The sequence below is a fragment of the Eleutherodactylus coqui genome, chromosome 6 (assembly GCF_035609145.1).
Source record: "Eleutherodactylus coqui strain aEleCoq1 chromosome 6, aEleCoq1.hap1, whole genome shotgun sequence".
Classification (NCBI taxonomy): Eukaryota; Metazoa; Chordata; class Amphibia; order Anura; family Eleutherodactylidae; genus Eleutherodactylus; species Eleutherodactylus coqui.
The window spans coordinates 82,499,595-82,521,788 of NC_089842.1; the positions used below are offsets into that span (position 1 = coordinate 82,499,595).

At 42.1% G+C, this 22,194-nt stretch overlaps 1 protein-coding gene across 1 annotated transcript in view; it reads right to left on the reverse strand.

The window, feature by feature from the left end:
• Window positions 1-19,509, reverse strand: part of LOC136632280 (sialic acid-binding Ig-like lectin 16) — a 38,305-nt gene extending 18,796 nt beyond the window's left edge. The window contains exons 1-7 of the mRNA XM_066607056.1: window positions 19,424-19,509; window positions 11,244-11,365; window positions 9,648-9,998; window positions 6,269-6,562; window positions 3,275-3,304; window positions 2,001-2,051; window positions 1,328-1,576 (exon numbers count right to left, since the gene is read on the reverse strand). Of these exons, the coding sequence (XP_066463153.1) occupies window positions 1,328-1,576; window positions 2,001-2,051; window positions 3,275-3,304; window positions 6,269-6,562; window positions 9,648-9,998; window positions 11,244-11,304 (1,036 nt within the window). The 5' untranslated portion in view covers window positions 11,305-11,365; window positions 19,424-19,509. The remainder of the gene's footprint in view (window positions 1-1,327; window positions 1,577-2,000; window positions 2,052-3,274; window positions 3,305-6,268; window positions 6,563-9,647; window positions 9,999-11,243; window positions 11,366-19,423) is intronic.
• Between the last annotated feature and the right edge of the window lie 2,685 nt (window positions 19,510-22,194).

Genomic DNA, 22,194 nt, shown 5'->3' on the forward strand with positions numbered 1-22,194 from the left:
TAGTAAATTTTGAATGATGCAACTAGCTGTACTCGGGTTATTAAAAAGACATCCATTTATTCCACATGGCTGTTTGAGAGGGATTATTTATTTTAATGCTGCACAATGCAATTGGTTACTTAAGGGCTTATTCAGACAACCATATTTGTGCAAGTATTTCCGCGCATTTAAAAGTCACATATAACGTGAAGCATTGGATTTCAATTGCTTCTTTCTGACAAATGTGTGGGGCTTTTTGTACAAAATAAAAAAAAAGGGACCTGCTCGATCTTTTTGTATGTCTCTTTTATATGGCAAGTGAAAAGATAGGTCTTGTCCTACCTTTAGCTCTGTTACGCAGCAGGCTCACATAGACCTCTTTGGCAGTTGGAAAAAAAGGAGGGGTAAAAGCTACCCTGCGTACAACGCTTGGAAAAGAAGACAGCCGGCCCTAATTAGGCATTAATTGCCATTCTGTGTATTTTATTCACATTGTTGTTTGCCATCGCTTTGGCGTATTTTTCTTAACATTCGCGCAGCGGTGTCCCGTGAGAATGGCTTTAAATCCACCAATTAAGCTTGGGAGTTGATTGTGGCAAAAATTAATTCCTGCGAATATACAGTGCATACGGGCAAGCATACTCTTGTGTGAAGGAGCCCTAAGGGTATTTGTACACATAGCGGAAATGCTGTGGATTTTCTGCAGTGGGAAATTTTAACTCTAAATCAGTGTTGCAGAAGCAGCTGATTTCAGAAGATACCGCGCTCCCTTTCACCTCCGAAGTCTTTACGTTTTTGGCACATCCTTCACCAGGCACTTGGCAGCCTATAGTGAGCGCAGAGCCGCAGGTCAGGTGATGCGGAGGTGACCAGTAGCACTGCAGTCATTAGAGATCGCCAAGTGCCCGGTGAAGAGAGCACCAAGAGCACAAATACTTTGGAGGTGAGGAGGAGTGTGGTATCTTCTGAAACCAGCGATCAGCTGTTTTCGATGAAGAATTGCTGTGGAATTTGACGCAGAATTTTCGGCTGTGGACATTCTACAGCATTTCCGCTAAGCTTAAACATACCTTAAAACCCCAAGATGCATGATATGGTGGTGCTTTTTGTTATATGACTGTCCATATTGCCGATTCTCATTAAAGCTCTTTTGAACAGTTTTTTTAAATTAAACATTAATCATTATGTCTAAACGCAGCATTAGGCAGGATAGTAACACTATTCACCAAATACATAGATAAGGCTCTATATGCAGCTGCCCTAGCCCTTGGAAGGTGTGAGTACTCCATCATATATTATTCCTCTTCTCTTAAATTAATCTTTCTCTGGGTACTTTGGTTTTACTCACAGTGAACAATTATTTCAATTGTCTTGGTAGAGTTCCCATGGTCATTCCTTCCTGTACACAAGTATTTCCCAGCATCATTAAGACTAATATTTTTAAGACTGTAGATAAGTGTGCTTTCATTAGTTGGTCCTTTTTTCAATTCACCTCCCACAAACCAGGTGATTACGGCTAGTGGGTTGCTGTCCACCATGCAGTCTATCATTTTGGAGTCTCCTTCTTTGACTATAAAAGTATCACTTGTGGCACTGGCTAAAAAAAAGAGAAACAGTAGTAACAAGTTAGAGAAGGATGTGATTGAAAGAGTATTAAATCCTTTGCATTGATTTCACCCTAGGCTGGCCCACCCCCTAAATGGTCAGATGACTATTTTCTGAACCACTTGTCATTCATGTTTGACCTGTAAAGGTTGTCATTCTGGATGACAATGTCATAAGTTACAGTAAAACACTAAGTGATCAATCTCTGCCTTCATATGTGGCCTGGGCTTCTATTGATAGTGTTACAGCATGTGAGTACAATTAATACTGGAAAAGATGTTTTGTGGAGTTCAGCGAAAAATCTTTGTGTATAATTTAATAACTAAGTGCCGTACTAATAATGTAAGAGCATACAGGTATATATCAACAGCAAAAACCACAAAGACAACTAAGTAAAATGTATAAAACAAACGTACCTGGGGAGCTTCTATGCACTGACTGGGGTGGAAGGGATCTGGGGAAGGGTTCTAGGAGGTAAGATAAAACAAGGAAGGTTAGAAACTGTTTTAATGACATTTTTCAAGACATTCCCAGTGCATATGCTGAACAACAGATAGTAACATAGTATGTGAAGCCGAAAAAGACATATGTCCATTCTGTTCAGCCAAATCCCCCTCCCCCCCCCCAATGTTAATCCAAAGGAAGGAAAAAGAAACCCCCACAAATTCCTTCCTGACTCCAATCTAGCAATCAGAATAATCCCTGGATCACCCACCGTTCTGAAATAATTAATGATTATAACATATAATATTGTATCGCTGGAGAAAAGCGTCCAAGCCCCTCTTGAACTCTTTTACAGACAGTTCCACAGTCTCACTGCTCTTACAATAAAGAACCCTCTTCTATGTCGGTGTAGAAACCTTCTTTCCTCAAGATACAGAGGATGCCCCTTGTTACAGTCACAGTCCTGGGTATAAATAGATGATGGGAGAGATCCTTGTGTTATCCTCTAATATATTTATATATAGTTATTAGGTCGCCCCTCAAGCATCTTTTTTCTAAATTAAATAACCCCAATTTTGATAACCTCTCTGGGTATTGTAGTCTGCTTATTCCGTTTATTACTTTAGTTGCCCGCCTTTGTACCCACTCAAGCTCTGATATGTCCTACTTGAGTACCAGTGCCCAAAACTGTATACAATAGTCCATGTGTGGTCTGACCAGTGACTTGTAAAGAGGAAGAATAATGTTCTCATCATGTGCCCCTAGACCTCTTTTATTGCGCCCGTGATCCTATTTGCCTTGGCAGCAGGCACCTGACACTGGTTGCTCCAGTTAAGCTTACAGTTACCTAAAAGTACCAAGTCCCTTTCCATGTGAGTGTTTCCCAGTGGTTTCCCATTTACAGTGTAATGGTGACATGTATTTCCCTGTCCGTGTGCATTAAGAGTGTCCTTTTGGCATCTATTGTGGAAAGTACTGCAGGAGAAGTTTAACAGCTCAGCACCCCACAAAATCAGTCCCATCTGCAATCCAGACATTTCTTCTGCAACGACCAATACAGGGCAAATGTAAAGATATATGGTGGCCATTCAGATGAAAGGCTACCTGTGTTATACATGGGCCACATGAGTTTGCAAAAGTGGAAGTTCCTCTTGCAGATTGACTTTCCATTCTGGCTAATGGAAAGAATCTCACCCTACTGATTATAGTTTCCTGCACCCTTGATATTAGTGTACAATGAAGTTACCTCTAATGGTAATGGTAACATCGGGAGGGTCTGCAAGAAAGAGATGAAAGTAAATTAGTTGTAACACAAGATCTCCTTTACTTCATTAAGGTATTACTACAGCATGTGTCTACATTGCCATTTAGCATGTGTCCACATAAGGTTTTTAAAAAAAGAACCGATCAAGAAACAATGTCAAACAACAAGAACTTTGTTTTGTTTCCTTGTTGTTTGACATTAGTTCTTGACCGGTTCTTTATTAAAAACCTTTCGTGGATACAGGCAGTAGTAAGGCCCTTCATTCCGGGTAGACCACCTGTTAGAGAAGTCTCATGTTATTTGTGGTGGGATACAGATATAGCAGTGCGGTGGGCACAAACTATGTGGAGCTCACCATGAAATCTTTGACTTTTCATGGGACTGAAGGTAAGTTTCCTTTATTATCTGTACTCGGGGTTGTTATGGTACATAAACAATATAGCAGTTACAGAACTAATTTACTTCTTCTACAATATATAGCATTTGCTAATTGGTAGAAGCAGTTATAAGTATGAAGTCTAACATGGGTTGTACTTGCTCTATCACAGACACAATACAATAGAGACACTTATGAAATTTCTTTAACCCCTTAGGGACCAAGCACGGTAAATATACGGTGCTTGGTCCTGAGCTTTAATTCCCACCAATAGCAAAAATATGGCACAAGATTAAAGCCTCTGCTCCTGCTATCAAGCAGGAGCAGGTTGGGTCTTGAGCTGTTAGTCACAGCAGAGAACCCGGAGGAGAAGGGAGAAGCATTTTTTAATGGCTTCCGACTTCTCCTTTCCTGGATACATAGCACTCAATGAGCGCTATGTACTGAGAAGTGAAAGTGGAAATGTTTCTTCCACTATGTGAGCCGGCAATCGTGTGACCTCCGAGTGTCCCCCGTTATAGCAGAGCTGCAAAGTCCTAGCAGACCCTGATCAGCTATGTTTTCCCCTGTAACTGGGGCTTCTATGGATGCTGTTTCTATGGATTTCCCATTTACACAGGAAAAGTGTGTAATAAAAAAAAGAAAAAAAGGCCATGTGAATGACCCCCAGAGGTCTTATATGACGTCATGGGGGTCATAGATGCTAAAAAAAAATTACAAAAAAAAGTTTTAAAAAAATTACAAAGTCAACTAAAAATATATACATAAAAAATAAAATGACGCAAAGTCAATGCCAACGAAACAGTCGCTGTAATAGCCCTGTAATTCAAAACCATACATAATATATATCAAAACATCCAAAACAAAATGAAGAACCCATGCTCATAATTTATTTGAGCATAAATTTACTAATCTATAAAAAACAACTATAAATATTTTTTAAAAATCTTTTTTTAGCTTTTTACCCCAATAAAACTAAAAAACGGAAAAAAAAAGTCAGTGTAAAAATATTTTAAAACTATGTTACGAAAGAAAAATGCAGCAAAAATAATTTTGGTAGTTAAAGGAAAACATATGGCAGTAAAAACCAATCCATGGGTAAAATCTAGAGATGAGTGAGTGCGCTCGGTAAAGGCTGCTTCTCGATCGAGTAGCAGTCTTATCGAGTAACTGTATACTCGCCTGAGCAGCAATGCGTGGGCGAGCGGGGGGGGGGGGTAGAGAGAGAGAGAGATCTCTCTCATTCTGCATCCCGCTCCCCCCCGCTGCCCCCCTGCATGCTGCTCGGGCGAGTATACAGTTACTCGATAAGACTGCTACTCGATCGAGAAGCAGCCTTTAACAAGCGTGCTCGCTCATCTTTAGTAAAATCCCTAAAATGTGTCTGGTCCTTAAGGTACAAAACAGCCTGGTCCTTAAGGGGTTAAGTTAGCGATAGAAATGAAAAAAGTCTAAGCCACACCATGGAAATCTGCAAGCATGGAAAGCTGATGGACACAGTTCGACAGGTGCTTTTCCAGGAAAAAATAAGCAAATAACGATAACCAACAAAGTGAACTATTTGCTATACAAATAGGATGATGACAATTCTACTCTGGCAGTTATGCCTGGCGCAGGCTTCAGGTAGGGCTTAGTCACACGGGTGCATCGACTTAGTCACGGGCTTAGTCACACGGGCGCACCGTGTTACTGCAAGTAGAAGACGAATGCACTTCAGGACGGACGTCTCTCTGCAGCGCCGGAAGAAAGAACATGTGATCGACTTCATTGCCGGTCATGTGTTCTTTCTTCAGCGCTGCGGGGAGTCGTCCGTCTTGAAGTACGGCCATCTTCTTCCTGTAGTAAGGGCTCAGCACACGGGCGCATCGCCGCCCGTGTATGGGTGCCGATGAGCCTGTGTGACTAAGCCCTTAAGGCTTACTGAGATTTCAGGCACAAGGAATTTTTTTTACTCAAAGCTTAATTTTAAAAAGGGTTAATGCTCTTTATTAGATTATTCCAAGTATGGGTGCCTACCCACTACTGTTAGGCCCCCTGTCCACGGGTGATGCAAAGTCCAGTGGCAGATCTCCGCCGCGGGAGCCGCCGCCCAGGAGCGGGAGCTGCTGCCGATTCTCTGCGAGTCAGCCCTATTTGATACATAGGTTGGCCGCGGACAATCGGGGGAGTTCGAAGCATCCTGCGAATTACCCGCCGCGAGCGGAGAATCGCAAGGATTCTCTGTTCGTGGACAGGTGCTGGCGCTTTCCATAGCAATGCTATGGAAAGCATCGGCCGGTGTGATTCGCTGGCGATTTATCGCCAGCGAAATCATGCCCGTGGACAGCCACTCTTACGTTTTCACTACAAAATTTGCAGTGTTTTTTTTCTCTAGGTGTCTATGGGACTTGTTAATGTTAAAATCGCAACGCGGCAAAATCGCAATTTATCGCAAAATCGTGATTTTGCCGCGTTGCGATTTTAACATTAACAAGTCCCATAGACACTTGGAGAAAAAAAATGCAGTGAATTTTGCAGTGAAAGAGAACTGTAGTGGGTAGGCACCCTAAATCTACGGTAACACTGATCACATGGGAGTACGACATAGTAAGCAGACTTACACTCAACATTTAGGTTGATTATCTGTGCAGTTATAGCCGTGTTTTGGAGGAAGGCCACTATACAGGTGAGTGGTGATCCATTGTCTTCTTTCGTAGGTGTGAATGTAAAGTTGGAGAAGTATATACTGGTGGAATTTGGGTAAGAATTACTAAAAGGTAATTTTTCACCATATTTTCCATTCCATGTGATGTCAGGAGGAGTTCCAGCGCATATACCAGGGCTTTTACAGGTTATTGTTGCCTTTTCTCCAGCAACCAGCTTCCCAACAGAGATCTCAGGTTTGTCTGTTAATCCTAGAAAGTGGTGTAAAAAAGTACATTTACACACTGGATTTGGTTGTATTGCATGGGGTTATATGCCAGAAACAAAGATGTATCACCACCCACAGTAGGACTGCAGCTAATGTTGCAAAAGGCGAGTAGTATTTTACCTACCTGGTATGTAAATATGTCTGCTACCACTGATTTTACTAGTACGACTATTCCGCTGCCTCTACCATTACTAGTACTGCAGCTCCTGCTCTCCTGCTCTGCTGCTAATACTGCCACCAGTACTACCATAGCCACAACTATCACCACTTGTGAAACGTCTTGACAACAACTGCTCTAACCGCTGCTACTCTTCTACTACCGCTGCTAATACTACTACAGCTACTCTTCTGCAACTACAGCTACAGTACCCTACTGCTACTATGACTGACTACTACTAATATTACCATACGGCTGAATGTATCACTCTACACCATAGGGTTGTATCTAAATAGGCAAGAGCTTAGTGGCCTTTCCCTGCTTGGTATGTTAGAATGAGTGCTACAACTGGTGCTGCCACAACTTCTGCTGTGCCAACTAAAACTGCTGCCTACTCTACCACCAGAACTACCTACAGGGTGCAGAAATATGGAAACACCGTATGAAATGCATGCAAGTTACATGGGATTATAAATCATATTTCAATAAGACACACAGAGACCAATTTTTAAGCGGAGGTAGTGCGATATCGATTCTACCAGTGAGAAGTGGGAATATGCCCGAGCAACAAGGTTTTTGAGTCAGTGGTTTGAGCCACTCAGCTGCTGTTACCAGTTGGCTCCCAAAACCACCCAGAGCAGGGAAAGAGGTGAAGTAAACACAAATTTGTCAGGAAAATTCTTAGCCAAGTAGGGGTCAAAAGGGCAGCTCAATGCTCATGATTAAAATCCATGCATTTCATATGGCGTTTCGATATTTTTGCCCTCCTCCTGTATATTGAACCACCATTTTATCAGAAACACCCATACAGCAAGGTGTTGGAGCTTCTTTGACCTTCAGAGCCGCAGGAATTTGTTGTGGCATCAGTTCACAGGTCTCAGAGGACTTGGGGTGTGCCAAAAAAACATTCCTACACCATTGCTTACCCTTCTTCAGCCTGGACTGTTGTGACCTTACAGGAAGAACTGATCGATTCATGCTGCTTGCTCCAAATTCTCCCATCAGCATGGAGCAACAGAAATTTGGATTCATCTGCCCAGACAATGTTTTTCCATTCCTCAGTGATACAATGTTTACACTTTTCCCCACTGTAGTCTTGTTTTTCTATTTCTCTTAGCCCGCTCTCACACGGGTGTATTTTCATTGCATGTCATACGTGCAATTTTCTCGCACTCAACACACAATGCCAATGGCCCACTGATTTGTATTTTCCGCATGCATATAGATAGTGCATGGGGATTGGCAGCATGCAGCCATTGCACATCTCATTACGTACTTGCTGCGAGCCCGCGTGCGAGAGATTGGCATGCAGCTTGCCGGAACACACGGTCATGTGAGCACGGTCTTAGACAGCAGTGGCACTCAAACTGCTGTTGTAAGTGAATTGTATATGACTGCAATTTACATGACTGTCCGTACCTGTTTGTCAGAATGATCCTTGGTGTCCTCGTCTGATCCCAATTGTTTGCATCCACAGGATTCCTTTTAGGCCTCCCTCACACAGGCGGTGCAGTAAGCTCCGCGATTTATATCGATTTGCCGCTTTTTACCGGCTTCTAGCACTCCTCCTCATTGTCTGAGTGGTGCCATTGAAAACAATGGGAGCATTACACCACAGTGCTGAAAGTGCCCCGCTACCTGCGGTAAAAACCGTCTGTGTGAGGGGGGCCTTACTGGCTGTTTTTCCTCAATCACACCATTTTTGCTATACTTTTCACAACATTGCATGAGAAAACTCCACAAGGCTGGTAGTTTCTTTTAAATATTGGCCCTAACTAGTCTAATCTAGCGCTGATAACCACACTTAGAATGGGAAAATCCAGTAATCTGAAGGACTTCAAACTAAGGCCGGCTGCACACGACCAAATTTGGATTGTGTAATCTGCAACCGTCATCTGGCAGAAGATCCGCAGCATTTTGCATCCAATAATAAAAATAGAACATTCGTATGTCCGCGAATAGTGATTGCGATTTCCGCTTGTGAAAGTAAAATCGCAGCATGTTCTATTTTTGTGCAGACCCCACGCGATGGCTTCCATCAAAGTCAAGCCGTGCGACCTGCGTCCCTTCCACAATTGACATTGCGTAAAGGTCGCGGACTCCGAGTCATCGCTTAGCGACCGCACAGGAAAAAAAACATTTGAAAAAAAAATCTGTACTGTGAGCCGTCCAGACCATAAGCAAAAGAGATAAATACAGGTATGCGTGGACGCCGGTCGGGCACAGGGATGGAAACCGCTGTGGACTCCCGCATGCGGAATTCCACCTGTTCATGTGCAGCCGGCCAATGTGGATTCACACTGAAAATGATCCCCCGACAACCTGCCCACTTGATTTTATGCCACACTCCGTGGAGACGGCTCTAATTTCCATACAGGGAGAGGGCAGTTGTCTCCAATTAAGGCCTTCTGCACACGGGCAAATTTGCATTGCGAAATCTAGAGTGGGATTCCACCTCCAGATTCTGCAGCAAATCCAGCCATAGCATGTGATGGCAAAACATGATTTCCTGCCCACGAGCGGAAATCGATTGCTATTTCCCGCTCCCAGAGGAGTAATCGCAACATGCTGCAATTTTGTGCAGGCTACACACCACCGGACATTGAAGTCAATGGAAGCCGTCCATCCCGCGACCATTCTGCAATATCATTGCAGAATGGTCGTGGGTGCCGCATCATCGCCATAGCGATGGCACGGCATCCTCTGTACTGTGCATGTGCGCCGGCCGTCCGGAAGAAACTGACAAATCACCCAACTCTTTTCAGATTCTTCATATATAATATTCAGTTGGTGCAGCCAACTGCATCGTAAGAGACAGTTCAGTGACCATTTCAGCACTGCTAACTATATATATTACTATTTAACATATCAGTCATACATTTATGAGTAGGTATCTCATTCTTCTATTTACCTGTCACTTTTAAGTAGGGTCTGCTTGTCACATAATTGTACTGTACAGTATCCTTAAATCTGAAATAATAATAGCTGTCATCACTTTCCTGGATGTCATTGATAAACAAGGAGCAGTCTCTTGACGAGACATCTCCAGTGAAAAAAAATCGTCCTCTTAAGTAACCTTTATTAAAGGCTACCTCTACACTTCCAGACCATCTTTGTCTGTACCAAAAGCCATAGGCTGATTCCCTTATCATTACATCACTCGGTACAGTAAATGAGCATGGAATGTGAACACAGAGTCCAGCTTGAGCCGTGACTTCTCGAGGTACTGATATCTCATATTCATCAGTGTGACAACCAATATCTGTGAAAAGAAAAAGTAGAATATGATCAATCACCTACAATACAAGGGAACTGGGTGGAACTGGGTCCGCAGTGCAACATCTAGCAGGGACCCACAAACGTATAAAATTTAGACTACTGTTGTCCAATGATGTGGCAGAAGCATCATTGAGCCCCTCAGGTGCCAGAACCTTGGGACAATTGCGGCTGTGCTTATAATAAAGTGAACCCTTGGGGAGGGTGCACAGCTTTATATATAGTGCAGTTGGTGATGCCCAAGGCCAAGCTACCAGGGACCTTAGTGTTCTCTTAGGGACACTGGGTAGAAAGAAGCAGTGAATGTTGGCATGGGTATAGAAGCAGGCATGCACTTCTCTCAATTGCTTGATTTGACACTTTCTATTAGCTACACTGTGAGAGGGTGAGACAGCCTCCAATATGTGCACATTGTTCTTGTTACTGTATATAGTCCTCTACTGTGTGTTTTATTATTCGTCCACAAGAGGTTGCTGTTCTACAAAAAAAGATTATGGTCAAGCTGTGAGGTGACAGGACCATGGTAGCCTGTGATTGGAACGCCAGTTGCCCAGTTACAGCGTGCGCACAGGAGGAGAGAAAATTAAAAGCGTGCGTACACTGTATTGGACAGTTGGTCCATGTATGTATCCCCATGATGGAGATGTCTGGTTAAGCGTGGTTTCACTTCTGTTGCTTGAGGCTCCACTTTCCTTCTCCATTCGGGGGTAATCCCCGCAGCCGAAAAATTCTGTCTCTGCATAGAACTGAACAGCACTGGATGGACCCAGTAACTATAATAGCGTCCGTTCGCTTTACGCCAAGCTGCAAAAATTTTAGACGGAAGAAAAAGCGTTGCATGCACAAAGTGAATGGCGCTGGTGGGAAGCTGCCTTACTGACAGGCTGCAGGCAGGGAGAGCGGAACTATAGGTTGCTACAATGTCAGACAGATGATACTTACCCCTAATAAGATATATGACAGTTTCATGTACTTCTAGATGTCATCTGCTGTGGGCCAGTCTACTGTGCTGCACAGAATACCTACCCATGACCAAATATATAGTGTCTATGACATGTACTGTATGTTGTGGTCACTGGAGACATGGACGCCTCCAAGCTTCCTGAAGAAGGGATTTCAATTGAAAAAAACCTAGCTGCATGTCATAATGTACAGAATTATAGTCTGATTGGGTTGTCATAAGGTGGATTCGTAAGTGGAGCTGTTATATCTTAACTTATGCAACACTTACCCCATATCTGCAGCATCAAGAAGGTAAAAAACAAACAATTCTCAAGGGTAAATGGAATCATTCTGACATCTAGCCTTCTTTAGTCGGCATTTATCACTGACTCTCCATCCAGCACAACGTTACTGCAACAGAACAGAGATATTACTACAACAGAATACGGATATTACTGCAACAGAATACGGATATTAGGCCTAGTGTCCACGGCCGCGACGGGCTTTGCAAGCGGAATTCCGCAGCGGAGTCCATCACGGCACCCCCCCAAAGACCCCATACTCACCTCTGGATCCGCTGCCCGATGTCCCGCATACCGTACCGGTGTGCATGCACAGTACAGAGCATGACACGCCGGTAGTGTCATGTGACGCGCCAGCAATGTCATATGACACGCCCACAGCATCACATAACGCGCCGGCAGCGTCATATGACGCGGGCGTTGGTGTGCTACAGCGGAAGATAGCGCGACGGACGGCTTCCACTGACTGCAATGGAAGCCGTCCGCGTGTACACCCGCAGCAAATAGAACATGCCGCAGGTGATTACGGGTGATTTCACGGGGCGGAATTCCACGGTGGAATTCCGCGCCGTGAGCATTGCGCTATGATGTTCAATAGAACCTAATAGCTGTGGGGCAACGCCGCAGATTTCTGCCGCGTGATACGTGGTGGAAATCCGCCGTGGGAATTAGGCCTTACTGCAACTCAGAATAGAGATATTACTGCAACAGAATAGAGATATAACTGCAACAGAATAGAGATATTACTGCAACAGAATAGAGATATAACTGCAACAGAATAGAGATATAACTGCAACAGAATAGAGATATTACTGCAATAGAATAGAGATATTACTGCAACTCAGAATAGAATAGCTACAATACAGAATAATAAAAGACAAGCAGGGAGATGACACAAATATGAAGCATGAGTGGCACAGCTATCTTTACTTCAGCTAAGCAGTATGTAATGTCACTGCAGTGACCGAGGCGCAGGGCCCACAACTGAGGAGATGGCGGGGTAGCTGTTAGGGATGTCATGGTGGCATTACCATCTCCTCCCCTGAAGGATGTGTGTAACCCTGTACCAAGACCCTGGTAGGCCTCTCCGGGTAACACTGGTGGTGCGGTTTCCTGTATAAAACTCTGTAGTGAAACTTCAGCAATTGTCACGGGTGACGCCACTGTTCCATCCACTGTGGTGAACTCCGACAATGGTCGGTAAAGTCTTTCTTTACTGGAACATCCAGCAGGCATAATACATAACAGTTCTTGCAGTGGAGGATTGGCTTAGAGACAACTTCTATTTGTGATGAGGTTGGGAGGCTGCTTGGGGAATCTGGGTGCATACAGTCCTGGTTATCTGTAGGATCTCTGTCCCGGACAACTTCTCTCACACTCCTCTCAGACAGATTGTAATCCACAAGGGGCTTGCAGACTCGCTCCATCACTGTGTAGACTGTCTGGCTGGAGACTGAACTGCCTAGACTGCCTGACTTGCACACCTTGCAAAACACATATCTTTCATGCTCACGTGATAACATTGGAAACACATAAACTGTTACATTTTCCAGACATACCTAGACATTAACCTCTTATACGCTGCAGCTGTGCAATACACATAAATCACTGACAAGGCAATTGGGGACACAGCTATGGGCAGTTATGGAAGGGCCAGATAAGTATACGTCAGACCACTACATCACAAGTGGGGGTTCAAGTGTTTAGACCTCTATTGATCACTAGAATGGGGACACCTTGTGAATGGAATGATTGCTGAGCATGTATGCTTCCACTCCATTCATCTCTTGCAGTTCTTCTCAGATGATTGGAACGCCAGCGTGCATACTCGATAGCTGCCTCATTCTTGTAACTCGTGGGGGAATAACTTTAAATGTTAGAGCTAAAACAGGCCGGCGCACTCGCAAATATGCATTCATCAGTGTTTTTTTGGTTTTTTTAAATTTACTGTTCAAACACTGCGCTATGGCAAGTGAGTTAAAATGAAAAAGCCGAAAGATAGGGCAGGATCCATATTTTCCCGCACATATAAAACATATGTGCGGGAAAGATAGGGCAAGTTCTATCTTTTCTTGTGCGCAGTTCCTGCACTCCAGAAGCACAGCGTGAAAACAAAGCCTTTGAATTCATCCTGTTTTGCGAGCGTGATTTTCAGAATCACGGTCGCTTGTTTGAGCCTTCAGCAAAACCCATCTAAGGCCTCAAGTATACAGGCGAATTTATCTAGAGCAGGCATCCGCCTCCGGTTTCTGCAGCAATAACCCTTCATAGCGTACTATGGAAAAATGATTCTTCATGCACATGAGCGGAAACCAACTGCGGTTTCTGCTTGGGGATGAAAAAAAACAAATTCGCAGCATGCTCCATTTTCCTGCGGTTCATGCTCGGACAACTTCCATTAAAGTCAATGGAAGCCGTCCGACCAGTCCGGAATGTCGCGGATTCCACGGGAAAAGCAGTAATTAAAAAAAAAGTTTGTACTGCGCATTTCCAAAGCGAGCCATGTGGACCATCCAATGTACAGATTGAAGAAAGCAAAAGCAGATATACATGGATGCTCCCAGAGCTGGATTGCACTGTGGGACTCTGCATGCGGAATCCGGCTCTGCTGTGTGCATGTGGCTTAAGACTGGTTTGACATGGGCACATTTGCATGCGTATTTGCGCATTCTAAATTTGCACATGCAATACACAGTGAACAGAACCCATTGATTTCAATAAGTTTGTTCACATGCATTAATTTTTCCTGCTCATTTTGATCACACACAAAAAATACACAGCACGCTCTACTTTGTTGCATATCTGTGCACCAAATGTCCCCATAGAAGTCAGTAGGTAAGCGCAGATGCACCCACAATATGCTAGGAGATCCGTGAGACACTATGTAATTGTGCAGGATAGAGAACACATTTAGAACTCAAACTAATTAGCCATTTCAATCGCTGCGTAGTTTTTTGCCACGTGCAGTAAAATATGCTAATGTGTGTGCAAGAAAGCATGGTTAATTCCACAAAAATCCATACGCTCATGTGAATTTGGCCTAATAGAGGGAAGTCCCTAAATTCGCTTGAGTAGCAGAGATCAGCTGCAAAGACACAAGGCTGTCTTTCTCTTTGGAGGAGCCAGCACAGCCATGCATTAGGGTGTGTTTGCACGTAGCAAATTTGGTGCAGATTTTCCATAGTGGAAAATCCATATCAATTTGATGGAAATTTTGATGTGGATTTTGGTGCCAAAATTTGCCACATCTGAACACACCCTTACAATGCATTTCAATGTGCACCATGCAATGCTTAATTTACCCTGTGGTGATGCAGCAGAGGAATTGAACACTTCTCTCTACAGATAACTGTGATAGCTGGGCATCTCAGCAGCAGGGTAACGTCTGGTTAGCTAATTTTGCTAACAGTAATTGCTTAGAGGATTTGGTATAGAGTCTGTATTAATCCTGGATCTGGATCTACTCTAGTGTGTGGTCTGAGGTCTGAATATAGAGGTCTGGGGGCTACATTTATTTATGTTACTATAGATGCTGAAGGAGCCAAAAATGTTTTAGTGCAGTCATCAGAAGTCAGAATGTTGGTCTAGGCTGGATGGGAAAAAAACAGGAAGGCATCGACTACAATCAGAGATCACTGGATTTATAGATTAGCTGCCCCTCTTCTGACATGTCTATTGTGTGCAAAAACACATAAAGTGAGAGAACCCATTGATATCAATAGGTTCTATTCTCTACGTTTCATATTGTGAAACCCCCACAAAATCCATATAGAACACTAGTGGATTTTGCTGCAGAAAAGTTTCAGCAAATCCCCCCTGTGTGCATGCATCCGTACGCAGCTTTCGTCATGTGAACATTGCCGCTGTGCCGCAGGACCGCAACTATGATGCGCGATTGTAGTCGTGCACTAATGAATGAGATAATTACTCTGATCTCCATCAGTTAACCCCTTGCATGCTGCTGTGAAAGAGGTAAGTAAAAGATGGATCCTCCTTTAATCACATCACAGAGATTCTGCGTGATGCTCCCCATTCACATACTGCAGGTAGGCAGCCCAGTGTCCATAGAAGGACCCTGTATACCCTAGCAATTTCCTCTCTGCTGATTGGTACATATGCCAATATACTTGCATATATGTATATATAGAGAGAGGTACGTTATTACGGTGGCACATTCTCTTTTCTATGTGCTAAATCATCTTCTCAAAACTCTTTATATGTTGTTTATGTTTGAGCACTCGTAATTTGTGTGTTTGTCTTAGAATTGAAGCTTGCTTCTCCACCCTCATGGCTCAGTCACACGGGCGCATCCGGGTGCCAATGCGCCCGTGTTACTGCACGAAGAAGGCAGCCGCACTGCAGGTACGGATGACTCTCCGCACCGCCGGAAGAAAGAACACATGGCCAGCGATGGAGCTGGTAATGTGTTCTTTCTTCCGATGGTGCGGAGAGTCATCCGCACCTGCAGTGCAACCGTCTTATCCTGCAGTAACACGGGCGAGTCAGCGCCCGGATGCGCCCGTGTGACTGAGCCCTCAGGAGTTAAGCTTGCATGATTTCCCTTTTTTTGTGCCTGCATTTTAAGAAATTTAAATAAAGAATTTAGTATTTTATCTCTTTCCGTCTATACTGTGAAGGCCCTTCTGTATTTTGCATAGACTACACTGCCCCAGTGAAAAATAACATTTATTCTATGGATTGGTATACATGAAATAATACAAAAAAAGATGTCTTCATTTCACATTATAGTTCTTTTGAATAATAAAAACATGTTTTAAGTGAAAAAAAATATTTACCATGGTAACACATTCACACCCCACAATCACTTTGTGCGGTGCCAAATGGCAGACAGAGAGTTCCTCCTCCCTGTGCCAGATGTCTTAGATGCTTCAGTCATTTTTGACGGTGATATCTAAAGCATTATATTGCCAGGATCAGTTATCTCCAATCCCGACAGTTGTGTCAGTAGCCCACTATGCATTACAGCCATGTACCCGCTGCAATGACTTGGGTAGACTGGAGAATACCCAGGAGCTCACTGCAAGATATAGCTTTCACAGTGTATTAACTAGCACTTCCTTGTGATTAACATTAACGTCATTGGTCATTCAGGCGTAACTCACAGAAGGCAGAAAAAGTTCCAAATTAAAGGGCAAAACCAATCACAGAGTAGAACCTAAAATTAAACTTTTATAGCAAATATAGATAAAAACAGAGCAAGTAGCTAAAAAGATACAAAAAGATACTTTCAGCATAAAAAACATTACTATTGCTACCATATCAAATAAGGAGTCAACAGTGTGTTTTCTCAAAAAGGGATTGCAAGAATCTTCATCATGGTTATAATGAATAAAAGTGGAAAAGGAAGATATGAATCTACTAGCTAATATACCCGGCTTCGACAAAGTTTACCTGTTGTTCACACGAAAAATGTTCATGAAGTCATGGTTACTTCAGAGGAACCGAGGAATAAAATATGTATACACATAGAGGAGAGTTAGATTCTCCTCAGACTGCATGCACGGATGTCCCTCTGCAGAATGTGCCACCCCTCCGACTCTCCTCACTTTTTCACCCTAAAGGTAACGCTCCTTTTTATTTAAATTTATCCCCAGACTGGAGGTTGCAGACCTTTCTTTGCCTTGAAGGCATGATCCATCCCTGAAGTTCATGGCCTATTCCTTATGTACTTTACAGCTTTTCAGTATATGCACATAGTGATGGTTACTTAGATTGTTGTGCCAAATCTCTCACTTGTACAACATCAAGAAGTTACATTATATAGGGTTGCATTTACTTTTGCAATTAGCATTGATTAATCGAGTTGTGACTCCTTTACATTTCCTATTAGAGACCTAAAAAATGTTTGTGCCAAATTTCACGCTTCTACGACACCGGGAAGTTACATTACATAGGGGTGCACTTACTTTTGCAATTAGCATTGAATAATTGAGTTGTGACCCCTTTTCTTCTCCTATTTAGGACCTAAAGAATGCCCATGCAAATTTCACACTTGTATGACACTGAGAAGTTACATTACATAGCAGTGCACTTACTTTTGCAATTAGCATTGAATAATTGAGTTGTGACCCGGTTACCTTTTCTATTTAGGACCTAAAGAATGATCATCCCAAATTTCATGCTTGTACGACACCGGGAAGTTACATTACATATGGTTGCACATACTTTAGCAATTAGCATTGAATAATCGAATTGTGACCCCTTTACTTTTTCTATTTGGGACCTAAAGAATGGTTGTGCCAAATTTTGATGTACGACAATGTACGACACTGGGAAGTTAGAGAATTAGATTAGGTACATTACATAGGGGTGCCAATACTTTTGCACTTAGCATTCACTATTTGGGATCCCCTTTACTTTTCCTATTTAGGACCTAAAGAATGCTTCTGCCAAATTCCATGTTTGTACGACACCGGGAAGTTAGAGAATTAGTGGCGAGTCAGTGAGTGAGGGCTTTCACCTTTATATATACAGATAGCCCACCTCATAGGCACCACACCTGACAGTAACTGTCCAAGTGGAACAACGTATCCCTAAAATTTATTGCACAGCCCAATGAATTGACAAATGTGCAAAAAGAAGTCCTTTGCTGCAAAAATGAGGACCTCCAATAAAAAATGATAATAAACACTGGCAGAAAGCAGGATCTAAAGCAACCATCGAGGCAATTCTAGCCCAATAGGGTATCACTATATCGCTGGTCCTATACATCACCCTATAAATTGGAACGGAGCCTGTTTTCCCACTAGCCATAATAAAATTGACTTGGTATGCTGAAGTTATCCCTAAATGTCTGTTAGGATCTGGTTTTACTCATTTCTCTAATCAGATGTTAACATTAGTCATGAGGAGCCATGCAGAGCAGCAAGATATAATAATATCAAGGATACTAAACGGCCATGATAATTAACAGCCCGCTAGCAGGCACAATTTATTGGGCTGTGCAATAATTTTTATGGATACACCCTTCCGCTTGGACAGTTACTATCAAGTGTGGTGCCTATGAGTTGGGTTTTGGACTCATATCTTTCCTCGTCCACATTTATTCATCATAACCAACCTTGCAATCCCTTCTTTAGAAAACACACCGCAGACACCTTATGCTATATGGTAGGAACAGTAGTGTTTTAAGCTTGAAAGTATCTTTACGTATTTTTTTGTCTAATTGCTCTGTTTTTATCTATTTTTGAAATAAAAGTTATGTTTTAGGTTCTACACTGATTGGTTCATTGCTTATTCAGGGGTTAAAAAAAACTTAAGACCATCAGAATTTTGAGAGGCAAAAGCAACAATTCTTTTCGGCTTGGTCTTCAATAGGTTAAGGCTTCACAAGGAGGCACTACAGTATCAAGTTGTACGTATAACGATAAATTAAATCCAGTAAAGAATGTTAGTCATTAGTGCATAGTCCTTAAAAGAATGCAAGTAACTTGACCAAGAAGAACTCTTTGTAGACTCACCTGATATATTATACTAAATGTACAGCTGACACCCATGATTCACGTGAAGGCAAGCAGGAAGCACAGAAATAACATTAAAATGAAGGTTTGCCAGTAATGAATTTACAATCTTTTATGAGGAAACTGTATAAAAGTACCTATTGGTCCAAGAAAATCCCAATTCATCTGGATATGCAGTCAAAAATGTCAGGTCTAATCTGCAGATTTTGGATCGATTAGTTATTTTTTCTTTAATTGGATATTATAGCAAAAGGTCCAATCCAGGACCAACTCCTATAGAACAGAGAGAGGAGCCACTAAAAAAGAGTGGATTCTGCTCTGGTGGACCTGGGCTGTCCTTGTTACACGGTCGAAAAGTCACTTGAATGATCACCATGTAATACGGCTGCAAGGAAAATGTAACTACAGTAAAGGTTGTCTGATGTTATTTAATATCTGGCCAAACGATACATTCCCAAGAAGTATCAGTTGATTGCCAGGACTTCAATGCCTGTTGTCGATGGCAATTACATTGTAATGGAAGCAGCTGTTTTTTCTGTAATGCGTCTGTCTCCATGACAGATCCTCTTTAACGCACAGTAGAACATGCTCACAACAGAAAATGCTCCAAAAATGCAGAAAATGCACAGAAAATACAAAAAATCCTTGGAGAGTTACACTTATATATCATCCAATATTCTTGTTACCTGGTTTTCTTAAGGTTCACAAACATTGTTACCTTGATAGGTTTCCTATTTCTTCTCTTAGTACAAATGCCAAACTTTCTCTGTCTGCTCTGTGAGCATTGTGGGCAGATATAAAATAGCAGAAGTTCCTCAGAAAGTTTGACTATTGCTCAATGTCTAAATTCATATGTGAAGGACTTTGTACAAAGGGCAAAATTAGACTACACAGACATTTCTGTGTCACAATGTTATCCCTATGGGGCTGGAATCTCGCACATGTTGACAGACGCGCGTCTTTACTTCAAAACCACAAGATTACATTTTGCAGCGAAAAGCCTTCTGCTACGGAATTAAGGAACGCCTTGGGGAAATGTTGTTATGGATTTCTAACATATAGGAGATGTAATTCCAAACCTAGAGCTTGCGAAAAATAACGTAATAAATTTTGCAAGATGTTTCGCAGAATGCATTCTGCAGTTAAAAATGCAACAAAATCTGCACTAATGGACAAAATCCATATCTGCGCTGCGTCCTGCATAAAAGTCAATTCTGTGTAGCGTGTCTCTAAAGCTGGGTTCTCACACGCTGGATTCCCGGCGGAAATCTCGCGGCTTGACCGCAGTGAAAAAACGCAAGATTTCCGTGGCGAAAAGCGCTGCTTCAAAACACGCAGCACTTGGACATAGGTTTTGAAGCAGCCTAGCCACTTGCGTTGCTGCTGCAGCTGGCGGTCCCATAGAGAAATCTCGTCCACATGGCTGGCTAATCCAGGAATTAGCAGCCTCAGGCGGATTTGGCACGGCAAAATTACGGATGGAATTTCAGCTGCAATTCCCTCCTGTGTGAATCCAGCATAAGTATTCTCACTCTCAATCCTTCCCCTAGCTAATGCATTAAATCAACCATATAAAATGCTCCATAAGAATTAGTTATATTCTTGTACATAGGGGGCAGTATTATAGTAGTTATATTCTTGTACATAGGAGCAGTATTATAGTAGTTATATTCTTGTACATAGGAGGCAGTATTATAGTAGTTATATTCTTGTACATAGGGGCAGTATTATAGTAGTTATATTCTTGTACATAGGGTAGAGTACTATAGTAGTTATATTCTTGTACACAGGAGCAGTAGTTATATTCTTGTACATAGGGGGCAGTATTATAGTAGTTATATTCTTGTATACAGGGGGCAGTATTATAGTAGTTATATTCTTGTACATAGGAGGCAGTATTATAGTAGTTATATTCTTGTACATAGGGGGCAGTATTATAGTAGTTATATTCTTGTACATAGGGTGGCAGTATTATAGTAGTTATATTCTTGCACATAGGAGCAGTATTATAGTAGTTATATTCTTGCACATAGGAGCAGTATTATAGTAGTTATATTCTTGTACATAGGAGCAGTATTATAGTAGTTATATTCTTGCACACAGGAGGCAGTATTATAGTAGTTATATTCTTGTACATAGGGGCAGTATTATAGTAGTTATATTCTTGTACATAGGGTAGAGTACTATAGTAGTTATATTCTTGTACACAGGAGCAGTAGTTATATTCTTGTACATAGGGGGCAGTATTATAGTAGTTATATTCTTGTATACAGGGGGCAGTATTATAGTAGTTATATTCTTGTACATAGGAGGCAGTATTATAGTAGTTATATTCTTGTACATAGGGGGCAGTATTATAGTAGTTATATTCTTGTACATAGGGTGGCAGTATTATAGTAGTTATATTCTTGCACATAGGAGCAGTATTATAGTAGTTATATTCTTGTACATGGAGGCAGTATTATAGTAGTTATATTCTTGTACATAGGGAACAGTATTATAGTAGTTATATTCTTGTACATAAAAGAAATGAAAAAGGAGGGTGGAGCAAGACCCAGTGAGGGTAGTGGAATATTTATGGAGTACAAAGAGTTTTCAATGATTGAGTATTTTAAATGGTGGAGGTGCTGCCAACCAGATGACGCTCCACCAGTGTGGGCATAAGTGTAGCGAAAAGGATGTGAAAAGAACTGGTATGGAGGCGCAACACTCTAAGCTACTAGAAGATGTAGATCAAAGTCCAATGTGTGATGGTGAAAGCACTTCTTTTTTATTATTTTTTCAGAAATTAAAAACCAGCAATGGAATACGCGTTTCGGGGAAGAACCCCTTCGTCAGTTCGGCTGGATAGGACAACAGGATGCCTAGGGGTGACACGATTCCAAAGATGTATAGAATGTGTCGGAGGTCCTGTGTGCAGGAGGACAGGGGAGAAAATGGTTAAAGCATTTTTTTTTTCTCCCCTGTCCTCCTGCACACAGGACCTCCGACACATTCTATACATCTTTGGAATCGTGTCACCCCTAGGCATCCTGTTGTCCTATCCAGCCGAACTGACGAAGGGGTTCTTCCCCGAAACGCGTATTCCATTGCTGGTTTTTAATTTCTGAAAAAATAATAAAAAAGAAGTGCTTTCACCATCACACATTGGACTTTGATCTACATCTTCTAGTAGCTTAGAGTGTTGCGCCTCCATACCAGTTCTTTTCACATCCTTTTCGATATTCTTGTACATGGAGGCAGTATTATAGCAGTTATATTCTTGTACTTAGGAGGCAGTATTATAGTAGTTATATTCTTGTACATAGGTGCAGTATTATAGTAGTTATATTCTTGTACATAGGAGGCAGTATTATTGTAGTTATATACTTGTACATAGAGGGCAGTATTATAGTAGTTATATTCTTGTACATGGGGAGCAGTATTATAGTAGTTATATTCTTGTACATGGAGGCAG